The sequence below is a fragment of the Drosophila takahashii genome, chromosome 3L (assembly GCF_030179915.1).
Source record: "Drosophila takahashii strain IR98-3 E-12201 chromosome 3L, DtakHiC1v2, whole genome shotgun sequence".
Classification (NCBI taxonomy): domain Eukaryota; kingdom Metazoa; phylum Arthropoda; class Insecta; order Diptera; family Drosophilidae; genus Drosophila; species Drosophila takahashii.
Window position 1 is genome coordinate 5,297,965 of NC_091680.1, and position 18,433 is coordinate 5,316,397.

The 18,433-nt window shown below is 39.6% G+C and overlaps 2 protein-coding genes across 3 annotated transcripts; both read right to left on the minus strand.

The window, feature by feature from the left end:
* Positions 1 to 528: 528 nt before the first annotated feature.
* On the minus strand, positions 529 to 1,763 carry LOC108054852 (uncharacterized). Its single transcript, XM_017137942.3, has 3 exons — positions 1,609 to 1,763; positions 1,096 to 1,220; positions 529 to 762 (listed from the first exon to the last, which is right to left on the minus strand). Exons 1-3 carry the CDS (start codon positions 1,691 to 1,693, stop codon positions 634 to 636), a joined length of 339 nt encoding a protein of 112 aa, XP_016993431.2. The 5' UTR covers positions 1,694 to 1,763; the 3' UTR covers positions 529 to 633.
* Positions 1,764 to 8,020: 6,257 nt separating this feature from the next.
* Positions 8,021 to 15,260, minus strand: LOC108054855 (zinc finger protein SNAI3). 2 transcript variants are annotated; one of them, XM_017137945.3, is made up of 3 exons: positions 15,005 to 15,260; positions 11,782 to 12,894; positions 8,021 to 9,493 (listed from the first exon to the last, which is right to left on the minus strand). In XM_017137945.3, exons 2-3 carry the CDS (start codon positions 12,281 to 12,283, stop codon positions 8,148 to 8,150), a joined length of 1,848 nt encoding a protein of 615 aa, XP_016993434.2. In that variant the 5' UTR covers positions 12,284 to 12,894; positions 15,005 to 15,260; the 3' UTR covers positions 8,021 to 8,147. The 2 variants fall into 2 exon arrangements, with proteins under 2 accessions (XP_016993434.2, XP_016993438.2); XM_017137949.3 differs by lacking the exons at positions 11,782 to 12,894; positions 15,005 to 15,260 and adding an exon at positions 9,564 to 9,690.
* Between the last annotated feature and the right edge of the window lie 3,173 nt (positions 15,261 to 18,433).

An 18,433-nucleotide genomic window follows, 5' to 3' on the forward strand; every position in this document is an offset into this window, starting at 1 on the left:
AGGTTCCCTTTTTTCCCAGCAAGAAAAATGCGAACTAATCTTAAAAACAACATTTTTCTAGTAATGCGAGTCTCAATATTCAATTTTGCAGAAAAAATTCATACAAGAAATGTTTAAGTTCTATCAATTTTATCTTTAATATGATCTTTTTGTTCTCATTCATAACAATCTGAATGAATTTGACTTGGATAAGATTCAAGAAAGGAGTAATATCTTTGGAATTTTTTATTTTTCCAGAACCTATTCAACTGAATGTCAGTGTATCAATATGTATAAGTGTATCAAGATGTTCTGATAAAGCGCCTAATAGCCTGAGTCGCTCTTTTGACTAGAAATACAGTGCTGCCAACAAACAATGGACCGATGTTGAATAAAACGCAAAAACAAACGAATACAATATTTTTCTAAAAACAGAACACTTGATATAGGAACCGATTTCCGGAAAATAAGAGTTTAACAGAGCTTTTCTGGCTAGATCTATAAAATCATTAATAAATCTATTTTGAAAAATGCTAGAAATGGCAGCCATGCTTCTCTAATTAAACATTTATTTGTTTGTATTTAGTTTCACTGATCGACTTAACTTGTAAACCAAAGAAGTTTTGGGATAGATTTCAAATTTATTCCAGTGTATTATTCCGTTTTGGCTTTGATGGCCTCAAAGCTGGCTATATCGGAAACCGTTGAGCTGGATGGAACAGGACCATCAGATGAGCTTGGTGGGTTTGTGGTTTCAGCTTGGGGAGCTTCAGTGACGTGGTTCTGTGGGAAAAAAATTAAGTATAAAGATGTGAAAAGTCTAGAAATAATTGCATGGGTTTTTACCATGATTAAATTACCGAGATAAAATTTTATTTATTTGAAGCAAAAATATTAAAAAAATACAAAAAAATTCAAGAAAGCAAGGAAATTAAAAATTTTAAATCAATGAGTAAAATAGTTATTTAGATAAATATGTTGTAGGAATGTCGGTCAACGTTCATTAAAATTATGCAAATTACTTATGAATTACATGTTTGTATTCGAAATGGTTAGAATATAGTTTACATTCGTACTTTTGAGAAGAAATTCCTTAAAGCACTTGTCTGGACTCACCTGGGATTCGCTTTCCCTGAAGGCCTCGGCCAGTCCTGGATGGATTTCGCTCAGCGGTTCATCGCCGTGTCGAATATAGACGGGCACATGACCTTTGCGGGGCTCCAGCTCCTGATAGGGTGCAGCTGGTGGGGAGGTGGGTTTAGGAAAATTTAATTACATGCCATTAAATTATGTAGCGGTTGCCGTTCTTAGCTTTTTCTGTTTCTGTTTGCCTTATCAGCTGGCTAATCGCCGCCGCCTTGGCTATGACATACACCCGGAAGCCTTGAATCACGACAAAGCGTAATTATGACTAACGAGCCAAAAGAGAGGCAGAGAGCAAAGCTAAAGCCCCAAGATCCCCTCAAACTACGCCCCTGATTTCGCATTTCTGGCGGTTCTGGCGCTCGAAAACCTGTTTCTGGCTCTCATCCCAAAACAATAGATGTGAATACTTCAAGCAGATGTGCCATAAATATGAAGTATTTAATTTTTATGCTCGTAAAAAATAAATCATTTTTGCGTACTTACCTTCGGTGAGAATGGCGAGAACTAGGAATACTAGAGAAACACCTAGCAAGATGCTATTTCCCAGGCTGGCAGATGTCTTGACCATGGTTTATATTTATATTGTGAATTTCCCGCGATTTTATTTCGGACTGCGATCGAGGCGACTCCAGACTCGAGACTCAGGCTAGATCGGTCAGCAGCCAAGCTTAAATCTCTGACTCGACGCCAGCAAACTTTTTTTTGCCGGGCCAATTACTCATGGGTAGCAGCATCCAAGCACTGAGAGAAATTGAGTCAACCTTCAGCGTGGATTTTTACGAATGATTAATATAAAATTTTAAATACTTAAAAATTCCCATTTAGTGAGTGACTATTTTCAAGATACACATTTATAACTACTATAGTAGCTTACCATTTTTCAGAATTCATAAAAAAATTAATTAGCAATTAAAAATTTCATTCGAAAAATAGATTTAAATATTTCTTATATCTCATAAATATTTTCTAACATTTTAATCAAAAATTAAAGACAAAAGCCAATCTTTAATTTTTATAATATTCACTTTTTAAATTTTAAAGTGATATAAAGTATAATAAAAAATTAATAATAATATTATCTCTTTTAATTTAAGACAGTTCCCTAAGGGAATTCTAAAAGAATACTGAACATGCCCTCCAGAAACAGTTTAAAAACCGCTAAAGATTTTGTATAAAATTAAAATCTTGTATGCATTTTTATTTAATCTTTCGGAACATTTTTGATTTCAAGGCATTACATTGTTATTTCTTTGTTTCTATATACTAGTAAAATTTCCAAGCCATACTCTTTTTTCCCTCAGTGCATCGGCAACAGCGGCGGAATGATGATGGCTCCGATGATGGCTGGTAATGAAGCTGTCGGCGAACTTTCCGAGCTGTGGTGGGGCATAAAAAGCTTTGGGTTCGCGGCAATTGCCGGAGTTTCTGAAGGAAGGAGGAAAACGGCGTCAAGGGTATGGGTTTTGGGGTTTAACCTAGCATTTAGTGGCCTGTGGCGTTCCGCTCCTGCCACTCTACCCACACTTTGTTGCTGTTCCTCAAATTCAAACGTTATTCTTTTTTTCTGTGTTTTTTTCAACTTGTTTCAAATTAATTGGGTCGTTAGAGAAGCCATTTGCGCGGAGAGGTTCGTCTTTTTTGCGCCCTGCTGCCTGTTATTTTTTGCTCCGCACAATATTCTCCTTTGAATTGTTTGCCCACTTTCGTTTTTGTTGAGTATTCAAATCGAGAAATTGCTGACATCTGTGGATGGAAATGCCGCGGGTGGGTGGAAGGTTGGGTTGGGTTGGGTTTGCTGTTTGGATGGATGGATGGATGGATGGGTTTTCGGTTGTACTGCAACGGCGGAAATCGGAATACAAGTACTCGTATCTGAATGCAAGTGGAGGTGGAGGATTTTTCAGGGGGAATGAAACGGAAAGAGGCCTCCTGAACTTCTGTCTGTTTGCCCGCCTCGATTGTTCCGCGTCCTTGATACAATTCCATTTTGATTTCGGCATTTCGACATTCGGCGCTTTCACATCCAGGACACTCGCCCACCCAGATTGCGATTCAAATTGTTGGGCAAATATTCAACAGAGTAAATATGTTTATGCCGAATCAAGCAATTTCATTTAAACACACTCCACATGACGAGGCACTTGTCTTCTTGTGTGCCCGAACCCCCTCCCCCTCTTCAGATTCCGATATAATGTTCAAGTACAGCTGAAAGTACTATATATTGTACTATATGTGCACCCAACTGCTGAATGCGGATTGTTGACTAAGCTCCCCGTTCTGCTTCCTACTGCTCCCCCAATTGAGTTAAATCAGCGATGCATAGTTTATTAGTTGCAGAGTAATTTGCCCTTAAAACAAAGCAAATCACCCATCCCCGCCACCACTTAACTCTCAGTGTAAAATGTTTGTGGATACCTGGGGTATCGAGTGCACTTAAAGTGCGTGTTTTCTATGGGCCATTCAATTAACTTTCATTGAAGTCCAACGGTTTTATTAATTAAAGTTTCAAAAAGTTAGCAAAAAGAGCAATTGCAACCACGTAAATTAATTAAATACTATCAGGTCATAAGAAGGTCACCAAGTGGTTTATAAAATACAATGTATATTAAATAAAATTATTCTTTCAAAAACAAAATGTATATTAAATTATTACTTAAAATAAGTCTTCACAAAAATATTTTAAATTTTCATAAAATTTTTAATTTTTTGTTTCGTATAATTTAATTAATTACTATAAAATAATTGCTGAAATAACAATTACAACAAATAATGATATAGCCTTAATCATATCTCAAAATATTATATTTAAATACCAAATCCAAAACCATACTTACTTCGAACCCACTTCCAAAAAAATAGAAACCTCGCAAATATTTTGTTTTCTCTGTCGTTTATTTAATATTTTTATGTATTTTATGTATGTTTATTTCCGAGGCTCTAAAAATAGTTACATGGCTGCACTAGTGTGTGGGTGTAGCTTTTATAACTATGATTCTAATTCATATTCCTTCGACTCATCGTGTCATACGTTCTTTGGATCTTGTTATGGATGTATTGTTTGCCTTTGTTTGTTTCTTTGAGGGGGAGTTTACTCGTGTTGCGTACATTCTTTTTGTTTGTTGTCGATCCATAATGGATTCTTCTGATTCTTCTGTGATTCTTCTGCTTTCGATTCGATTCATTTCGCTTCGCTTTGCTTTGCTTTCTCCGGTTACTCGCGTGTATATTAATTTAAGAATGGATTAGCTTTCTTTGGGATATAATAGGTTATATGCTCTACATATTTTGCCATAAAATCGCATGGTTATGCATGTGGGTAGTATGTCTGTAGATGTGTCGGCTAGTGTCTAATAGAGTGTGTTTACTGGGGGGTTACGGGATTATTAGTATAGCTGCGGTTCATCTAGGTTCTTGTTTTTCGTGGGTGTTAGTGTTTGTGTGTCTTTAAAGTCGATTATTTAACTCCTACGAAAGCTGAAACTAGTTGAACATTCTCTAACTAAAAGTAGAACAAGAACGAATGCTAAGTATCAAAAGGAAAAATCTGATCTGATCTGATGATCTGGTGAAAACTCCTGCGGGCAGCGCCTTAAAATCGCTGCCTGCCAATCGGGAGTGGGCGTGGCATTTTTGTATTGCATACGTATTTTACTTATATATCTTTTTCTTTAGCTATATATTCCTGTACGGCCAGACGATTTGGCCGGCCGGGTGGTCATTGAGTATATATACTGTACTTGAATTGATCTTGAGTTACTTGAGGGATTCCTATTCGTCTTGCATTTGGAAAAAATTGAGATTCGGTTTATGATGTATATTATGGTTTTTATGGTTCGCTGTAAGCATTTTATATAAATAAGTTAAATATGTATACTTATATACGTGGTTGCATATATGCCGGTATGTATGTATATATTTTTAATGAAGTATACAATATATTGCAATTTTAAATGTATATAACTGTTCAAGTCTTTTTGCATCTCTAATATATGAATATATAAATTAATATCTTTACGTTATTCATTCATTCATTTTATAAAATATCTCACCGTCATTCGCTTGTTCGCTTTCTGCCCTTCCTTCCGTTTATTGTATAATAATCAAAATGGAATTGGTGTCATTGATCTTGAAATAATCTGTTCTTATCGAGGGGGTGTGTGTGGTGTTGGTGGTTATCAGGTGGAGCTCCCGATTTCACTATCTTCAATTTTTGGTATATTAAATTGTATTTTCAATCAACTATGAGACAATTCCAAAAAAATGCAAATGAAAAAGGTAAATCGGGTTATTCTATTTGACATTTAAGTTTGTTTTTGCCTGATTAAAAGATTAAATAAAAACGTCAAAAGTAAGTGAAATCGGGAGCACAGCTGCACATCTGTTTTACAAGTGTTTTTTGGGGGGCTCTAATTAATTTTTGCAGGTGTGGCTAGGGTATTTCGATTTTGGGATTCAACTTGCCGCGTGTATAAAACAAGGTTTCTGTGTAAAAATATTTTTTGCTTCGCCTCACCTCAATCCATTCGAGTTTTTCTTATTTTAGCGTTTTGTCATTTTGTTTGTTTCTCGTTTCATTTAATTTTTTTTGTGGTGTATAATGTGTATAAATAAATCTTACTCATAAATAAATCAATTAAACGCTCGCCTCAATATATAATCTATTTATATTCGTAATTATTTCATATATATTTTGAATGTAAAATTGCAAATCACATAATTGTTACCACTACTGTTCAATGGAATTTCTTATATACGTTTTTTTTAGCTTTCTTCGGTTTGTTTGTTTTTTTTTTTTGCTTTTTGTTTGGTTTGCTTATGTGTATATAGGCATTTAATGCTATTTAAAACGCTATCAATAATCATCAATAAAGCCATGCATAAACACGATTTCGAACTATGGCCCTATAAACAATGCACATAGCACTCACTGGTCTAAATTCTAATTCTGCACCCGATATTCTAGAATTGCTGCTAGAATTGCGACATGCGGCGTTACTTTACTTTACTTTGGTTATCTACATGGCGCGCACGTATGTAGATACGATGTAATAATCTGTTGTTGCTATAAAATTGTGGGCGTATGTGTGTGTGTGTGGTAGTGTGAGTGTGGGGGGAGGGGGGTTTTATAATTAATGGTTTCTTGCTCGTTGTATAATTAAGTTCGAATGGTTTTCAATATTTTGTTGTTACTTTGCATTTACTATTATTAATTTCGATATAAAACTGCCTCTTTTAAATATATTTTTATTTATTTGTAATATATTTATGTGTATATATATGCTTTAAAAAATAACCTCTATCGCATCGGCCTCGTTTTCATCAATTCTTAAATTATGAAATAATTGTAATTGACAATTTAATTAAATTGTTTTCAAGTTTACTCTTTCGGTTTTCTTTGTTTTTCTTGCTTTTTTGTTTCGGAATAAAAACTACGCGTAAAATAAATACATGTTTTGTGTATATATCAATACTTCTCGATTTTGGTTTTATAGAATTACAAATTTTTGTATTTTGTTTGTTAAAAACTATGTCACTTAACTTTGGAATTGCTTTTAGTTATCATTTGTTTTACAAGTGCGTCTTCTACGTCTATCATCATCGTTTCATCAACCTTTCATCATCGACCTCCCAGAACTTCGGGGAATATCTAGGATATCTAGGGATATCCCTACTTGCGATTGGGGAAGGATGCGTTCCTTTCCATAAGAAACCTTTGGCTGGGCCAAAGCTCGAGGGGTCGCGGGTACGGGGGTAGTTTCTTGTATAAAATTGATTTTAAACTTGCATTTTATAGGTATATATACACGATTCGGGGTTTCGGGGGATCGGGGACTCTAATGCTAGTAATAAAATAACTATTTCGTAAGTACTTTGTTGCGTGTGTATGAGAATGTCTTAATTGGGGTCTTCGCGGCGATACGATTCCTTCGCCATTTATATACTTTCCATACTTTGAATGTATCTTTATTTATGTTAAGTATTGTCCTTGTGATATGTTTCTAAATTGTTTTCTCATTAATTTTAATCATTTCTAAGTAATTGAAGTAGTTTTCTGTTTATCGAGTTAGAGCATAATATGGAAGTAATCTCATCTTAAACTTGGTTAGAGTGTAAAGTTGCCGCAGCGCAGCGGTTAAAATGGTTCGTCTCGTTCTGGTTCGATTCTATATCCGATATATATATCCGGTTTCCGATTGCTAAACTTGAGTTGATCAATTGAGTACGGTTAAAAAGAGTCTAAGAGCGAGAGAGATATAGGGAGTTGCGGGAAGTGCTATAAGTTCACTAATTGATTAGTTTGCTAAGACTTGAACTGAGCTCCGATCGAATCCTTAAGTACTCGGACTACAACTAGGTGAGTGGATTAGTGGGTAGTGTGTTTTAGTGTAATCGGTATCTGTGAGGGGGTGTATATAAACTCTAGAGCCCTAAAACGATGCCTAAAAGTAGATATTTACCAAAAAACATGCAAATTGGTTCTGCTCGCTAGGTATTAATCATTTAGTTCATATGTATACATATAATTTGCCGTTCCTCGTCCTCGTCCTCTCTATTCCCTCCTTTCTTCTGTATATAATGCTTATTTGATCTGTGTATATATAGAATTTCTACTTATGTTCCATAATATTCGTTGTGTCAGATTTTTACTATAAGTTACGTTTTGGATTTCCTTCTCAAACCTTTTGTTTTTTGCTTTGTTCCTCTTGCCTCTCAATCTTCGTTCAGTAAAAGTTGCAACTTGGAAAGATTTTGCTTGGGACAGTTCAGATTATAAGTGAGTAGATATAAGTGTGTGTGTATATAACTGCTTGAAGAAGATTCTATTGAGTTGAGATCCATCATCATAATTCGCCTTTTAATGAACTACTCCGCTAGTAAGCCGATTTCTAGACTAGATTTGCTTTGTTTTTAATTCTTATTTGTTTTTTTTTTCGTTTAGTATTAATTTGATAAGGGTGCTCGAGTATTGCTTATAGGGTTCATGGTATAAAGTATCATAGTTGCGGGCAGGAGAGTTCTTCTTAGGCCACCACAATATCCTGGCTGTTCTCATCGCTATCCATCTCCAGTTCGTCCTGCTCCTGCTCCTCCTCCTCGTCCTCCTCCAGTCCCTTGGCCCCCTGATCGATGGCTCCCGTATCCCTGAGGCAGGCCGACTCCAGATGCTTGTTGAGGTACGATTTGAGGGCGAAGGTCTTGTTGCAGCGATGGCACTTGAAGTTCTTGTCCCCCGAATGGGTCTGCATATGGGCCCTGAGATTGGAGCGATCGGCGAAGGCCTTGCCGCAGTGCACACAGGCGTAGGGCTTCTCGCCGGTGTGGGATCTCAGGTGACCCTGGAGGAGCCAAGGCCGCGAGAAGAGCTTGCCGCAAATGTCGCAGCTGTGCGAGAGCTTGTGCGTCAGCAGGTGCATGGCCAAGGCGGGCATGGATACATACGCCTTGCCGCAGGTGTTGCACTTCTTGGCCGACTGCGAGTCCAGCGAGCGATGCGTCTGCTTGTGGCGAGATAAATTACTGGAGGTGGCATACTGCTTGCCGCACTCGCAGCACTTGTAGCAGCCCCTCTTCCGCTTGGCATAGTTCTCGCCGCTGCCTCCCGAGGAGCTGTGGCCCGTGGAGGATGCCACCTCTTGGGTCTCCGAGGGGGGACCTCCTCCTCCTCCGCCTCCGGAGGAGGAAGCATTACTCTGGGCACTCTTGGGCCTCGGCTGCACTGGCTCCTGCGGCTTCACTGCCGCCGCCTTGCTGGCCTTCGTCCTGCCGTCCAGCATATTGAGGCACATCTTCAGGGCCGAGGCTCGCTGCTGATTCTGCTTGCCCCACTGCTGCAGTCCCGACTCGGAGGAGGAAGACATGTCGATATCCACATCGGAGCTGTGGTCCGAGTTCGGCGGCGTCAGCGGCGAGCAGTTGTTGGTGGCCCCCGCATCCGAGGAGGAGGATCCACCGCCGATCATGAGGTCATAGGATGTGCTGCCTATGAACCGAATGGTCGACTGGGGCGATCGGCTGGAAGCGCTGTTCGTCATCTCCTGGATTTCCGGCGAGCGGAGCTGCTCCTGCTCCTGCTTCATGATGGTCACCACGCAGGGCGGGATCAGGGGCGGCAGGCTCTGCGAGAGGGAGAGCAGATCGTGGGCCGCCTCCGTCTCCTCCACGCTGCGTCCCCGGTAAATGGAGGTCGACTGTACCTGCGCCACCACCTGTTGCTCCTTCCGCTCTCGCTCTCGTTGTTCCCTCTCCCGCTCGCGCTCCCTCTTCAAGGTCACCGGCTCCGGCTGACGGGGCGATCCACTGGGCGGGGCGTAGAAGATGACCTTGCCATCCTCCGCCGGAGCCCTGCCCACTGGACGGCGCAGCGACACTGTTTATGGGGAAATTGATAGCTTAGTTTTAGTAACCTAGAAATACCTCATCAACTCTTTAGAACTAACAGTCCAGTGGCTGGGAATCATCCTCGTCCTGCTCATAAAACCCCTTAAAGTCCATTTTTACCCTCCAAGCGAAGAAAAAATTAAGATATCTCCAAACTTAATAGTATGATTGCCAGGCGACTTGTTGATTTTTCAGACTGACCAGCTGCAGGGTTGCCACCTTCGACCAGGGGTCAACTTTTACACCAGTGGGGGCTGCCAACCGATTTTTTAATGTCGGAATCGGAATTGGCATCAGAACAAGCTCAAATTCAATTTGAATCAAAGTTGTTCTTTGGCATGTGATTGATTCTAGGGTAAATCCAATCAATTTGGTTGGGCAAAGATTAAAGCAGGGAAAAAACAACCTAGAAACACCCAAATAACCTTCGTGCACTGCGCAAAATATAATAAAAATAAAACCAAAAACAAAATTGTAAATTTTTTTTATTTAATCAGTTGTTAAATTTAAAATACAATTTAGAAAACAAGAAGATGGTTAAATTTAAACTTAAAAATATAAAAATAAATTAAAATATTACATATTATTTAACCAAAAGTTATTTGTTTAAACGATTTAAAATATAAACTAAATGAAATACTTAACAAAATAAAATTAAAATAACAAGACAAAGTAATATAAATAAAATAAAATATTTAAAACTATTTATCATCGTAAATCATCGTATTAAATCATAAAATAAATATTATAAGAACAAATTTTAAAAATAAATATTTTTAAATTTATGACCCCTTTTCATTTTTTTTTTTAAGCTCCCACCTGTAGACCTCAAAACGTGAAACCCGAAACCCTCAGCTCCTTTGGACTGTCTTTATTAAAACTGAGACTCTTTTTTTCTTTGCCCTTTTTAAGCTCCCTAAATAAATATATATGTATTTACTTGGGGTGCGTGTGCCAAATGCAAGTCATACTCATATTCCACAGAGGGAATTAGGGGGATACGAAAAGGAATCATAAAGGCAGCAGTAACCGTAAATGCACATTTTGGCATTTTATGAAGCTGACGCAATATACAATATCCCTTCTCCACTGCGGCTGACCTGTTACGTTCTTCGAGTTCCTCAATCGATATGACGACCTCTCGGGCCATCTAAGCCACCCAACCACCCATCGCCACCCATTCACCACCCACTGCCAGTGGCAGTCAATGCCGCTTGTTTGCATTTGCTTCTTCTTTAGCTTTTCCTCCGTATTTCCCCCCGATTTTCCCCCGCTTTCCCAGGCTTTTTTCCTCCATTCAAGAGCAACAAGCAACGACATCGACAAGAAGGCAAGCGCAAACATGGAAAATGCCAACATACGCTAAAAAGATTAGCTAACGGCGACAATGTCAAACACGAGCGCTCACAGTGGAGTGTTCAAAGTGGGGAAAAACCAAGAGGGGTTGGGGTCACCACCAGTGGGGGGTCACCAGCCAGCGGTTGAAGGACGCTGGCCAAGTGGGTGGCCATAAAATGGTTGGAAGTGCCGCTGGCTTTCCGTTGATGGAGTGGGATCACAGTAGCCGCCTGGCTACTAAAAATAAATACGAGCACACACAAATTGTCGCAGCCACCTGTTCACATTGTTGTGACGCAACTTTCCGAAGGGGGGAGTGCAGCTGGTTGATTCCGGGTGATTCGGGTGATTCCGGGGGGCATGAGACCCGGAGAGCAGGTCCCACAAATGGAACAAATTGAACAATAGCCAATACCCACAGAAGAAAACAGCTTTTGTCAACGGAAGAATGTTCACTTGAAATTAAAGGGAGCTTCAAAAAAGTGGTTCCTTAATTGGATAACTTAAATTCCAGCAATAAAATATGCCAAGAAATTTCTCTAAAATCATTTATCTCTTCATTGGTAAAAAATGGAAATGTAGAGCAATAACTATGAGGATTTAATATTTGGAGTCACAGTAATTTTTCCCATTTTTATGATAACCAAAATCCTATTCATATAAAAGCTTTTAAACATTTAAAATAATGCAGTTCTGGTTAATTGCCAAAAATCACATTATTTTTTAGAAATATCTATTTGTATTTTGTAGACCACATCAGTTCAGGAATATTATGGGTATTATAATAATAAATAAGTGTTGGGCTAAATCCGTAGGGTATGTCGATTTTACCCCACCGTTCTCTTTTCTACAGAATTTTTTTTAGTAAAGGATTTTTTAAAATTGGTATTTTCTCTACTTTTATAAGGTTGTTATAGAAAATCAACCATCATCACTCACCTGAGGCGGAGATGGGAGCTGCCACAGTTGCAGGTGAGTTGCCCGTTGCCCGCCGTTGCTTCTCCTGTTTGGAAGAGTTCATCTGGACCAAAGACTGGGCAGCTGACCATTCCAGATGTTCGCACAGCTGATCCTCCTGCTCCTCGCCCTCCTCGTCGTCCAGATCGATGATCTCCCGTTTGAGGACAGATCGCGAGCTTCGTTTAACCATCGATTTGAGTGTTGACTTGCTGGAATTTCCACTTCCCAGGCCATTTCCATTTCCATTGGCATTTCGTAGCACCGAACTGGCAGTCAGTGGGGATTTATCCTCCAGCTTTAGTTTTCCCGAGGTCCTGGGCTTCGGGCGTCGCCAGCTCTGCAAGTCAGCAGACGATCCTGATCCTCCGGATCCCGAAACAGGATTCGAACCGGATCCCGATCCACTGGCCACATATTTCTTGCTGGCATAGGCAATCGTTTGGATCTTGTTGCGATTGGGCAGTATAAAGTCCACGGACATTTTGCCTGCAAAACGGGTCACCTTCCTCCTCTTCTCTCCAGTTTGGAGCTTCGGCAATCAAAATTCCGGGTATGCCCCACTTCCACTTGCTTGTTTCTAGCTTCCTTGTTTATTTTGGTCTAGGGTTTTTGGGGTTTTGGGTGTGGTTTTCGGGTGTATCTTATGCTTAGATTTGTTTTGTATTTACTATGTAGATGTAGCACAACCTTCTTTGTCATCTGCAGTTAAAATGCTTTTGCCTTTACAGCTTTGACCCGCCCCCTCGACTTCGACTTCTACTCCTTCTTCGACTTCGTCTTCAACATTGACATTGACATGAGAGTTGCCTTGAGAGTTTTGCTGCGGTTGCTCCTTCAGCTTTGATTCCTTGTCCTTGGAGTTGTGGACTTAGAGGATGTTGCAATATTGGCTGGCATCCTCCTGCTCCTCCTCCTGATCCACCTGCCCCACCTGCGATCCTTGGCAGCTCACTTAACTTGTGTAAAACCCAGGCTATCTTCTGTATCTTCTATATTTCAAGGTATTTGGCGTTCGTTGTTGCGTTGCTAGTTGCTGCTGTTTGTTGCAATGTTGCTGCCGTGTTACCTGGTCTGCTGCTGCTTTCTTGTTTTCTGCAAGTAATGGAAATGCCGGTAAATTAAATTGCACTTATTTACCCGGCAAGACAGTGCACAAAGACCCTGTCACATTTACATGCAAGTAATAGCTGTTTCCTTCACAAAGGAACCCCGGACAAAAGGTGAGACTGTGCAACATGCTGCTTATTAAAATGGTGGGAGCTTAATTGAAACCCACTTCTTCACTACAGAAAAAGTATTTAACAAATTATAACTATTTATTTTGTAATTGTAAATTATTGTAACCCCAATAAAAATTTTAAATAATGCGGAAAATCATTAAAATTTTATAAAATACTTGGAAATACAACTTTAAACAAAATGTAAACAATTTTAAAATAATTTATAATTGTCAATTTTATAAGACAATATTTTTTTACATTAAAAGGAAGAATTTAAAAGGTTAAAAAGAATTTATAAAATTGTAATATTATTAGATCTTAATTAGAACTGCAACGTATATCGATGTTTCTTCTACAGATATTAAAAGTTATTTATAAATAAAATTTTTTGTTTCTAAATGGTAATTTTTTACAATTTATAAGTTGTATTTATAGATCTTCGAAAATCATTTATCGAGTTTTACGTATATTTCGTTTTGGTTTAAATTTAATCTTTTTTTAACAATGGTGTAAAATTGATAGTCTAAATACTGCATATTAAAGCTAAAAGTAATGAATTTTTCCTTAAATATTTCAATAAACTCAAAGTCCTGGGTTGCTGAACTCATAAAAAGTAAGGAACCCGTTGGAGAAACTCCCTAAGCAATTCCCGATAGCCCATTATACACCCTTGCCGTAGCGTTACCCCATAAATCGCAGGTAAATACTCTATGGCAACCATTAACTGCACACTCCGCCACTTTCCAAACACCTTGCACTACAAAAAATAAGGAGGAAAAAAAGCAACCAACGAAATTGCATAATTTAAACGGCGATTAAAGTGCGAAAATTGTAAACAAGTTCCTGCAGTGGTTGGCAGTCATAATATTTACATTATAAATGCAGAAACCGCCGTGCAATCAGCGTCAACGCAACAGAAAGAAACAGGACATCACATCCAGGAAGAGGAGGCTATAGTTCCCATAGTGGGTGGTGGGTTTTCCGGGTGGTTTGGGGGAATTTGCAACACTTGATTACACTTAATTGATAAATTGTTATACTTTTTGCACTAAATTGCACGGTTTATACACGGACAGGCAGTTCATTTTCCGCACTGCGTGGAACGGCGAGAGAGAAAGAGAAAATTGGGGGGTGGAAAAGGGGGGTGGAGGGTGGCGAGAGCTGGGCGGAAAAGCTTCCATTGGAAGGTGGCGCACACGCACGCACACCGAAACTATCTATCCCTATCCCACGTTTAAAAATGGCGCATATACTCGCTGCCATTGTTTAGGAAATGCACTAACCGAGATTCGAGATTCTACGTTTTTGATAGGGATTACCTATGTGGGGGTGATGTATATATCGGTATTCGCTTTACTTGTATCACATGTTGAATATTTTGTTAGGTAATGGCCTCTGCGCCTTGCCGATTTTGGAAAATCCTATAAATTTTCCTCTTTTTCCGTTCGTTGCTTCAGCAACAACAACTTGTTCACTCTGCACTTGTCGAATGTTTTGTGAATTGAAATCCAAGGAGAAGCTCTCAGAGAGAGTTCGCTTTTCCCCCATTCACGAGAGCGTAAGAGCGAGAGCAGTCAGCGCACTCGCTGAAGCTTTGCAGCGAGTAAAGTGATGGCGAGTACATGCAACAAATAGTCAACTGTTGGTTGCCTTAGCCTACCTCACTGTACCACCCCCTTACACCACCCCCTTTTTCGCACTCTCTCTCTCTCGGTGTCCTCTCAATTTCTCTCTTTCTCTTTCTCTGCTGCTGCACATAAACAATGCGAGATTTTTATTGCATACTTTGCAGCTGCAGCGACTTATACACACACATGCATGGCGAATATCCATCGTATATATCACTTTGTCACATGCAACACCAAATTAAATCATGCATAATTAAGGATCGAAATTTCGGGTATTCTTTCTACCGATTAGGTAAACTTGGGCGGTAAACTAAAGGCGGTTATATGATAAGATATAGTAGGAAACGCTCGTACTCGCTCTGATTTGTAACTTGTTTTTTCCTTCACACACACACACTCTTTTCTTTTTATAGTTATAGATTTTCCTTTTGTTTTTCTTTTATTTTCTCGGTTTGCACTTGGTCACGTAATTTTTTTCGGATTTTGGCCTGGACTTTTTTGTGTGTTTTTTATATATTTTACAGTTTATATTATTATTATTGTGGTGTGCGGTTTGTGGTGCTTGGCTATTAAACTATGGACTTGTTTGGCCTGCCGCTGTGCGTCAGTTTTTGACGTACCACTCCCTTCTACTGTGCGCTTGGCATTCGCAGCTTTTCGCTGGCTCTGCCGCTCAGTTTGGCCACAGCATATAGCATATATATATATATATATATATTTGTATGTTTGTGTGATTTACAGCGAGTGTGCGTGATTTCGGGTCAACACCAACGCACACCATTTGGGGGTGGTGGTTATTTTTCGGTTGGCAAGGGGTTGTTTTGTGGCTTGGCTATTAAAGGGTTAAAAATAGTTACTTATAGAACTTTAATATATTTTCCAAATATTTATTAAAATTTTTCTGACTTATGGTTTAAATTTATATTTAAAACCCAAAGCAAAGACACAACAAGTAGCTAGCAACACCACCCCCTTGGGCCGCCCAAAAAACACCCAAAAACATGCAACAACCCCAAGAGAGTATTTCCAAAGAACCTGCGCAGACTCTCTCTGGATTTTAGATGTTTCTCCCAAAAACACAAGCAACGAGTCACCAATACTATCACAAAGGGCTATATCCTGGCAGGAACTCGTGCCACACACACTTGTGGATTGCCGAAAATTATGCAACAGCACCGCTTTTGGAATCAGGGGAGGGGGTTTCGAGGGGGGTTGTTTCTCCACAGGGGGCCGCAAAACCGGGAAGAAGTATCAGAGTATCTGAGTACCAGAGTACCTTCCCAAAAAACCCGAAAAGCCGGGGGTGTGTTTTGATGTCTGCCACTTGGCTGCCAAAAAAAATGGAAAAAAACCAAACCTGGAAGTTGGAAATAAGGGGTTTCCAAGCTTAGAAATAAATTATGAGCTGCTCCAGCTGTAAGCGTTTAATATCATATTGTTTTCTTTCTTCGGTTGGCCTTTTTCGGTTTTCGGTGTTTTTTCCAGTTAGCTAGACCAAATATTTAGCATAGTTGACAACTGAAACTTGCCCCTTCGCCTTTGTCCGTTGTCCTTTTTAACGTTCTGAGGTTTTGGGTTTATTTCGTTACGTTTCGTTTGGTTTGCTTTCATTTGGTTTGGTTTGTTTGCACAGGCCGCCGAGATGCGAGACCGAATCGAAACACGAAAAGGGGGCCAAAGGACACAGCACAGGGCACAACGGCACCGCAAGGACTCCATGGGCCGTGGCCCATTATTGCCCCCCCGTCGGAACCACCGCCACCACCGCCCCCAACCCAAATCCAATAGAGTCCCTTGTGGTTTTTGTATCTTTTTTTGTGGCATTGGTGGTGCTACTGGTGGTGCTGCTGCTGCTGCGTTGACATCAGCGCTTCCGCTGCGGGCTTCCTTATTATTCCTGTCACTAAGCCGCCCTTTAAATTCGCAATGAATGCCAAACAGCGAAACAGTTAAATGTTTTTTTTTTTCGGTTTTCGGTTCCCGCTGTTGTTCGAGCCACGGAAGTGCAACACCAACCAACCAAGCCAGCCAACAGACCAAACCCAGGGCAGACCGGAACAGAATGCACTGAGAGAAAAAATTTTTATTTCATTTTAGGTTTTAATTGTGCTTTTATTTTATTAAAACTATTTAAAATATTTTGGCGGATTTTTTAACAGTTTTAAAGGTGTCTAAAAGTATGCAGTGTTAAAAGAATAATGAATCTGTAGGACTCTTGTTTTTAAAATATTTTGTGGCTCTCTTTTGAGCGCTTTTAAACGTGTTTTTAAAAAGATAGTTATCTCTGTGGCTTGAAAGATTAATAAATTTAGTTTGATATAATTAACGATATTAATGAATAAAGTTTATTTATTTTTCATTAACTAGGCTATCAGAAAATTCCAATGTATAAAATATAATTTTTTCAAAATTTAGTTGTTTAGACCATTTATTTTTACGAGGTTGATCTTTTGGATCGTATAATTAAAATTATGCGCTACAATATCTCGACCTGATTTAAAAATATGTATTTTTAGAAGCTTCGATTGCCTTTTAATAAATTTGTGAATAATTAAAGGAGCTGTCTCTTGCATATGAAATGTACCATTAAACTATTTTGAAGTATGCTAAATTCCTTAATAGTTAAAAAATAAGTACCAAATATCTATGAAATATTCTCTAAATATATTGCATTTAAAATAAAGCAGTGAAATCAAAACTTAATAAATTCTTTATAGTGTTTAAATGGGTTTCGCAATCGGGGGTTTGGTTTGGGTCCTGGCAATGCTACAGGGACTGGGAGGGGAAAGGAAAAGGGGAAAACCCCTAGAATGGGAAAGGAAACAACCGCAAGGTTACCCCGGCCAAAGGGGTTGCTCTGTTGCTGTTGCTCTGCCATTGATGATGTCCTGATGTCCTGGACGTCCTGCCGCGTCGACGGCTGCTTTCGCGGTTACATTGACCCTTTTTCCCATTTTTCCACGGCCTCCTTTTGTTGCCGCTTCATAGGCTTTCTTGCCGTCAACGCTAATGGAGCTTAAAAAGTTGTCAAAGCGGCGCGGGTTTTATATTTTAATTTCAAAGTGCCAAAATAGAAAATGAAATGGAGCAAAAAGATGGTGGGGAATAGGAATGGCCATCAAAAGGGCTCTGCAACAAGGCATCAAATCAGCCGGCTGTTCTGTCATCGCAAATCAGACGCGAAGTGGGCAAAAAAGTGGGGGGTATATCTATATAAATATATGCATATATAGCGGACTATAGTCTGGGCATTTGTGGAGAATGACGACCGAGCAGCAACTCCTGTTGCCCATTTATTGCCATATGCTGACAGTGTTGCTCGCGGGTGGCGATGGGGGCCAATTTGAGCTGTCATAAAAATGTACAACAACCGGCTACAAAGCAAACAATGCGACGAGTGCCAACAGCAACACAAACATCTACAGCAACAGCAGCAACATCTACAATAGCAACATCTACGGCAGCAACAGCAATGGCCGCATTCAGCAATTGTGCAAACAAATTGCTGTTGCACTTTACTTTTATTTTACGAGTGCGAATGCCAGAGCTTACTATTCTCTTTTTTTTTTGTGCCGCTCGGTTGACGGACCAAGGGAGTCCTGAAGTCCTGCCAGAGGTCCTGCTGCCCCTTGGTCCACCCATCCTACAAACCTCCCCAACCAATTTGCATTTTACTATCGCTGCAGGTTTTTATAGTTGTTGCTTTTGCATTTGCTCTTACTTTTTGATGCCTCACTCGGGTTCGGGGATCCAAAGAGCCGGGAATCCTTGTTCTGGTCCTGG